The sequence below is a fragment of the Fundulus heteroclitus genome, chromosome 16, assembly GCF_011125445.2.
Source record: "Fundulus heteroclitus isolate FHET01 chromosome 16, MU-UCD_Fhet_4.1, whole genome shotgun sequence".
NCBI classification, from domain to species: Eukaryota; Metazoa; Chordata; class Actinopteri; order Cyprinodontiformes; family Fundulidae; genus Fundulus; species Fundulus heteroclitus.
This window is the reverse complement of record NC_046376.1, coordinates 30,098,673-30,106,936: the sequence shown is the minus strand read 5'-3', so window position 1 is coordinate 30,106,936 and position 8,264 is coordinate 30,098,673. Positions and strand designations below refer to the sequence as shown.

General features: G+C 44.1%; 1 protein-coding gene across 1 annotated transcript; it reads right to left on the bottom strand.

The window, feature by feature from the left end:
- Positions 1 to 6: 6 nt before the first annotated feature.
- si:dkeyp-69e1.8 (uncharacterized protein LOC100001340 homolog) lies at positions 7 to 7,839 on the bottom strand. The gene is made up of 3 exons (XM_012867830.3): positions 7,623 to 7,839; positions 7,122 to 7,261; positions 7 to 2,513 (listed from the first exon to the last, which is right to left on the bottom strand). Exons 1-3 carry the CDS (start codon positions 7,705 to 7,707, stop codon positions 1,650 to 1,652), a joined length of 1,089 nt encoding a protein of 362 aa, XP_012723284.2. The 5' UTR covers positions 7,708 to 7,839; the 3' UTR covers positions 7 to 1,649.
- Between the last annotated feature and the right edge of the window lie 425 nt (positions 7,840 to 8,264).

Below are 8,264 nucleotides of genomic sequence, written 5' to 3'. Positions count from 1 at the left end.
TAAGATTTTTTTTAAAGCTAACAAACCCCAAACTGCTAGTATTGGTCATCGCTAAGCTGCAGAGCGAAGAACGAAAGAGTAATTTAACGGGTTTTGGTCGGTTTACAGTGATCAGAGAAGCGGTAGTGCTTGAACGGGTCCGTGTCCTTATAAATAATTGGATATTTCTTTATAAATATGACTCAAAATCTTATTACGCTTCCACAGCAGTTGAAGGAAAAAGAACCCAGTGATAACGAAAAAGAAAAAAAAAAGTAAAAAAAAAAAAAAAAGCTCAGAAATTAATTCTGCATGGTTAACTTATCTATCGAGGACATGCAGGCCACGTTACCAACGGGTCCTCACAAAGAGTAGTCAGACCCTTGAACCTTCCCACATGTTGTCACATTACAGCCACACACACTCCCAGGCACTTTATTGAGATTTAAGAATAAACCAACACAAAATAGTGCATAATAAAGAAATAAAATTATAGTTTTTACCAATTTTAACAAACCCAAATCTGAAAAGTGTGGCATGCATGTATTTTCAGCCCCTTTACCCTGTTTATTTAATTTAAATCCAGTGTATGGGAGTATAAACAGCAGGTCCATAAAGGCCTCACGGGTTTATAAGAGACTACATGTAGCAGAAAACTAAGGTTTCACGCCCACACGCTAGCCCCCCCAAGCATGGTGGTGGCAGCATTATGCTGTGGGGATGCGTTTCCTCAGCACCACGGGGGACATGGGGGTAGAATATGCACTATATACACTCTAGGGATGGTCAATATTTTATTTATCTTTTTAATTTAGAAGTTTATCTCCGTGTACTGAGGTAGAAGTAGCAGCATCTGAGGAGTTTGCTTTATTTTTTTAAGCTGAATTTGTGTTTGTGGGGCTCTAAATGTAGGCAGTGACAGATGTACTGCATAAAAAGACTGCAATTACTTTTTCACAATTTTTATTATCACTATTAACATAATTTTAACAACAGAAAAAAAAATAAAACTTGCTGACATTTTGAGTCCACCACCCTCTGCAGATTTATATTGATAAAGAAATCTAACGGTGTCTAATTTCTTATTCACAATTAAGCACCACTTTGTGTTGTCCTGCAAGATGAAAACCCGTTAAAGCCCAGTGAAATGTGTGTGATGTGTGTGACATTGTAAGCAACAAACTGTGGAAAGGCTTAAAGAGCAAGAGTGCTTTCCAAGGCACTGGAACAGTAGGAGATGCTTTCCCTACTGCCGATGTGTCGTCTACTTGGAGAATTTAATCTCCCACGCAGGGAAGTTGGAAATGAATTGTGTGCCCAGGCTTTGGGATACTTTTCTGAAGAAAATTGCAGGTGCGACCCAGAAACTGGCGTTTCCTCCAACTAAGGAACCGTCGGGTTTCAGATGCACCGGATTCTGCCCATACCACGACACTTCCTCCACCGTGCTTCAACCCATTGACCAACGTTACTGAGACGGATTACAAAGATCTACTTTCTACAACCATAACCTGACATAAAAACTATATTTTAGGTCATATTTATTTAACACTTTCAACCGCTGCGGTAAAACTGAGTGGGTTAACAGCGAGCGAACGGTTCAGTGACACGGTGTGACTGCGCTAGTTGAAGGTGAAACCATTTGCGCGTTTGTAATTTATCGTTTCCCGTCACTTGGTTTTTTCCGTTTTCCTCCGGCTCACCTCAGTAGCCACGGAACCCACAGTGGCCCCCACCGTGCCCCCGATCGGCCCCCCTACAAACAGGCCCACCAGGGCCCCGAGCAGAGCCTCCCTTCTCACGAGAGTGGGCAGCCAGCTGATCCAGCCCATCAGCTTCTCCCATAAGCCCCAGAGAAGCGACGGAGCGGCGGAGGAAGGAGCGACCCTCGCACCAGAAGGGAAAATGCTATCTACATCAAAGTCTAAACCGCCGACGCTCCTCTCTGCCTCTTCCCTGACTGCCTCCATTTCTTCCTCCGTCACCTCTGGTTCTGCGGTGGAAGACGATGGGTCGTCGCTCAGCTCTTCGCTCCTCCTCCGCCTTACGATCTCCACCTGCCGCCGCCTCACCCTGTCCTCGGCCTCCTGGTAGAGAGGGCAGCTGAAGTGCTCGGCTCTGCTCTCCCTCACCACCTGCTCGACCTTCTCCAGCAGCGCCTCCACAGCTTTCCCCTCCTCCGCTCCTCCGCCGCAGCCCTCCAGCGTATGGTAGCGGTCGCCGCACCTCTCCACCATCTCCTGGAGGTCTTTGCGCCACGTGAGGATGTACTGCTCCAGGGTCTCGTCCTCTCCCAGGTCGTCGGTGCGGGTGAAGAGGACGACGGTGTTCCCGCTGAGCGCGGCGGGGCCAAACAGTTTGGCGAGGGCATCGAGCGCCTTGGCCACATCGTCAGCGGGCTCGTTCAGCGGGACGCAGAGCAGGAAGGCATGCGGTCCGGGGCTGGATAAGGCGACCAAGGAGGAAATAAGGGTCCTCCTCTCCTCTGGGCAGCAGGCCGAGCTGTACCAGGCTGGACTGGAGACCACCGCTACCTACAAGGAGACACAGGCAGACTTACATTTTATCAGGGTTTTAGGAGATTTGCCAACAAAGTAGTTCATCATTGAAAGGTGGAAGGACAAAGATAAAGAGTTAAAATTATTTTACCCAATAAAATTCTGAAATGTGTGGCGTGTATTTATATTTACCCCCTTTGAGTTAATATTTATATATAAAAACACAATTTGCTTTAACTAAAGCTGCAAGTCTTTTGAGGTGTGTCTCTATGGATTTGGACATTTATAAGCTGGAATTTTTGCAACATTTTCTTTGTCAAACAGCTCAAACTAAGTCAGATTGGATGGAGGCATCTGTGAAGATCAGTTTAGCTTTTTCTAAAGCCAGCCCCGGCAGCTGGAGAGGGCATTAGGGGGCCGTGTCCACCTGCAGAGCAAGCTGTGCCCAGCCTGGACTGGAAGCTGTTTTTGTTTTTTTACCTCAGATTGGCTAACTTTCTATTATTCCTATCCTGATTTGTCAATCATACAATTCAACCAATCAAACCAAAGACTGAAGCCAACATGCTAGCTAATTACAACTAGAGAGGGGCGGGTCACTGAGTCGCTGTGGGTAGTGCAGCATGGATATTCTGACTTATTTCCAAACACACACAAGAAATGACAACTGAGCAAACGAGAGCGAGCAGGAAGCATCGCAAATAATTTCTGTTGGAAACGTCAGCAGTAAAGTCAATGCTGGAGTAAACATTCATGCTAGGAGGGTTAGCTACGGCAGCTAGGAGCACCAGGAGCAGAACCGAGCTGAGAAACTCGGTCAAATGAGAGAAACCTGCAGGAAGAAGGGAACACTGCTCTGTTCTGATCCTTCTGTTCCTTAGCTGCTGTAGCTAAACCCTCAGGATGAATGTTTACTTCAATCAGTGTTCAGCCTGACGTCAGTGCTTATGTTCATCACAAGGCTTATGCTTCACTTTTGAGTTAATTGAAAGGACACAGCACTACACTCCGGGGTGACAGATCTGACTGATAGATTCCAGCTCAAATACAATGGAAAACCCGCCCAACTAAAAAACAAAAAACAGCACAAATCTCAGCCTCTCTTTGAACACATAATAAAGAACACGCCATTAGCGCACAACTGCACTGAAGCAAAGCAAAACGTCAAACATACAGGCCCCCCACAAAATGTGCAACTAGGCAACCAAATAAGACACAAACAATACCACTTTAACAATCATGTTATATCAACCAATTTCTTTTTTTTTTTTAATCAATAGCCTTCCAACATGAGTTGTAAATCTAACTTAATGCAAAACTCGTCTATCTCTGTCATCTAACATTTCTCTTTCACACACAGCCATGAAACATCTTTAAGTTGGTCAGTAGAACTCAACCCAACTTGGGGCATTTAAAACACTGACTAATAGTGACACTTGATTAACAAGAGATTATTATTTAGTGATGATGTCAGGTTTGACAGATTCCAAACATTTCAAAAGTAAATTAATAAAATGAGAGAAAATGCAAAGAAATGCATTTTATTAACATGTTGACGTTTTTAGTTTTTGGCCACAAATTGTGGACACAATTACAACTACTTTTATATATTTAGCCAATAATTCTTTCTAAAAACCCGTCAAATGATGTGAAAAGCTTCCCAAATATCTTACAACCCACCCATAAGCTATTTTTTCAGCTCTATGTGTTCAAAAGAAGCCCAACTGGGTGTAAACCTGCCCGATCTGGCAACACTGACTACACTACAGGTGCTGGTCATATAATATAGAATATCATGAAAAAGGTTGGGTTTTTCTCAGTAAGTACATTCAAAATGCTTAATTCATTCATTACACACAGACTGATATATTTCAAGTGTTTATTTCCTTTCATTTCTATGATAACTGAGAACTAATGAAAACCTTAATTTCTGTATCTCAGAAAGTTAGATTACTCAATACCAATACAACAAAAGGATTTCCAGAAATGTTGGCCAGCTGAAAAATATAAACATGAAAAATATTAACATGTACAGCACTCAATACTTAATAGGGCAGTACGATTTTGCCAAAAATCTAAATTGCGATAAATTTCAACCATAATTGCGATTTAATTTTGCATTAACCACATGCAACAAAAATGGCCTGTAGATAAAGACGCTAGTAAACAAGAACTATTTAAGACAAGAAATGTAACTGTTTTTATTAATCAGAATCAAGACAATAGCTTTGTGAGTTGGACATCAATCCTTGTGGAACATAAAGTGCAACCAACAAACAAATCTATGTATTAAACAGTTTGACCGCTACTTAATGCTGTGGTGAGATTCCTAAAAGTTTGTGATAGAAAGTATTGATTATATAAACTCTAAAACGAGTAATAAAACCACATTATTTCACTGCTGTAACTCTCTTCCCCTCCATGTGGAGGCAAACACACTTTAAACATATTACCGACACCTAAAGGACGCGTCTTATCCATTATTGTTACAAAGCCAAACATTGCAGACCTCTGCAATCTAGAAATTCCGTTTTTTTTTTTTTAATTGTGATTTTACTGCAAATGTGATGAATTGTCCAGCCCTACTACTTAGCTGGGGCTCCTTTTCCCTGGATTACTGCAGCAATGCGGCGTGGCATGGAGTCCATCAGTCTGTGGCGCTGCTAAGGTTGCTCTGATAGTGGCCTTCAGCTCTTCTGCATTGTTAAGTCTGGTGTATCACATCTTCCTCTTCACAATGACCCATAGATATTTTCTATGTGGTTAAGGTCAGGCGAGTTTGCTGGCCAACTAAGAACAGCGACACCGTGGTCCTTAAACCAGGTACTGGTAGCTTTGGCTCTGTGTGCAGGTACCAAGTCCTGCTGGAGAATGAAATCTGCATCTCCATAAAGTTGGTCAGCAGCAGGGAGCATGAAGAGCTCTAGAACTTCCTGGTAGACGGCTGTGTTGACCTTTGACCTCAGAAAACACAGTGGACCAACAGCAGCAGATGACATGGCTCCCCAAACCATCACTGACTGGAAACTTTCCACTGGACCTCATGCAGCGTGGATTCTGTGCCTCTCCTCTCTTCCTCCAGACTCTGGGACCTTGATGTCCAAATCAGAGAACAGAACCGTGGAGCACTCAGCAGCTTCCAGTCCTTTTGGTCTTTAGTTTCTGACGCTGTCTCTGGTTCCAGAGTGGCTGGACACCAGGAATGCAGCAGCTGGAACCATGTCTTATACGTCTGACCGTGGTGGTTCTGAAGCTCTGACTGCAGCTGCAGTCCACTCTTTGTGACTCTCCCCACATTTCTGAACAGGTTCTGTTTCACAATCCTCTCCAGGGTGCGGTCATCCCTGTTGCTTGTTCACTTTTTCTACCCCATCTTCTCCTTCCCTTCTCTACTGATGTGCTTGGACACAGAGCTCAGTGAACAGCCAGCCTCTTTAGCAATGACCTTCTGTGTCAATGGTCGTCTTGGACAACTGTCCAGTCAGCAGACTTCCCCATGAGAACTGGACTGAGAGATCATTTAAAGGCCTTTGCAGGTGTTTTGACTTAATGAGCAGATTAGAGTGCAGCACCAGGTGTCTTCAATAATGGACCTTTTCATAATATTCAAATTTTCTGAGATACTGAATTTGAGGCTTTCATTAGTTCAGTTATAATCGTCAAAATTAAAAGAACACGTGAAATATATCAGTCTGTGTAATGAATGAATATAACATACAAGTTTCACTTTTTGAATGAAATTACTGAAAAAAATTAACTCTTTCATGATATTCTATTTATATGACCATCATTTATATTGCTTTGTTCTTTAGATTAGGGGATTTTATTGAGATTAATTTGTTTCTCAGCACTGTAGGAGGGGTCACAGAGTCACTGCTCAGCCTGGAGCATATCGAATGTTTTTTGAAAATGTGTGACCCCCTGAAAAAATTGGAATTTGTTTCTGTAGCCATGTCAGTCCAAACCTTTCCATTGCAACTCAGACAGCATATTTATTGCCACTGCTCTGTTGGAAGGGAAACATCCACCCCAGTCTAACTCTTTTGTTTTTTTTTAACCCCAGGACTGACCCGTGTTTAGCTCCATAGGTTTTCCCATCCCCACAGCACGGTGCTGCCCTCACCAAGTTTCACCATTAAAACTACAAGCTCAGGGTTATGAGCAGTGTTCGTTTTCTGCCAGACATAACGCTTTAAATGTAGGGCAGGCCAAAGATGTTAACCCTGGTCTTATCCGACCAGAGTCCAGACCCGATCCCTGGTCTTTATTATGTTGTTTGTTCTCCAACAAACCAGAGGCCTCCAGCTGGATTTTTCCTGAAGTTAAAATTAGCCTACACACCGATTGACTCTTTACTCATTTCTGGACTGGATTTTATCAAGAGGTAACGGTATAAAAAGGGGTGGAGAAAAGAATCCATAGCTCATTTTTCCTTTGTGTGTCGGTCAGCAACATACTGTTTGTGTTTGTAACGTGGCAAAATGTGAAATTATTTCTGCAAGGCCCAGATCAGCCAGGCAGCACTAAAAGCAAAAGAATAAAGCTCGCCATGATACAAGTTGCTATCTATAAGTTATGAAAACATTCTGAAATACACTTTTAGTGACCTGAGGACTGAGGAGATAGGTCCCCATGCATCCCTACCTGCCTGCCGGCAGCCTCTCCTCTGTGCTTGGTGCACTCCTGAGCATCTGCGCCCCGCTGGCCGCCTTCCAAGCCCAGGATGGAGCAGACTGCGCTTCTATCCTCGGCCTTGGTCGGGCCCAGAACCACCAGCCTCAGCTCTGCGACAACAACAACAAAAGATAATACCTGTGCTTTTATCTTACATTATGTTTTATCTGAAACAGTTCATTGACTGAGTAATGTTTGCCTGACACACTTTCACTGAACATGCGGGCAGATAAAAACGACACCGGGTTGTTTACTGCTCGCTACAGACAGAGCAGCAGGTCTGCGTGTCAACAGCTCCTCTGCTCAGAATCACGTTGAACTTTCCGAGAAGCGGCAGCGCCCCGCACAGCTGCTGCTGCTGCCGCCGTCCTCCTCCCTCGTCGGGAACCGCAAAGACGCCGGAGACGCGCAGCAGAGCGAGCCGCGCCCATGCAGCCGCTCTTCCGCCATGTTCATTACCCTCACTGTTACCTCCACTGCGCCTCGCTGCTGCTGCTCCAGAGTCTGGAACAACGGGGCGCTGCGTCTCCCCGGACCGTGACGCGGATGCTGCCATCTCTGCTCCTGGTCGGCTGTGGTCGGAGCAGACTTCCTAATTCCTGCAGGCTGACTCAGGCTGGTAGGCTGGACTCCAGAGGGGAACACAGACAGCTCCATCTGCTGATGACGCCAGAGCGCTGCTGGAGGCGCATCACAACCTTTTCGGTCCAGGTGGCATCGGGATATTTATGTCATGTTTTAATTTAAGCATTTCTCCTGGCACCGTTCCCCAAGTCTGCAAGACAGCTGCCCCCCGTATACAAATATATTAATAATTAATTGAATCACTTGTAGATGAGTTAAATTTGCAACTTTTTTTTACGTATCAGCATGAACGCCGCTACCACCTTTAGTCAATACGCGACCCGGTTGCTGGTCTATTGGTAGATCTAAATAAATAAATAAAATTAAACTTTTCAAAACATTCACCATTTGCTCTCTATTGGTCTGGAAAAAGTAATTGACCCGAAAGACCACAGTGTGGGACATTTTCTTCTAATTTCTAAAAGTCTTCTAAAGGTGGCCCTCAGTGATTTGTCCATTTAAATCTATAATATTAGGCTACACCTTCTT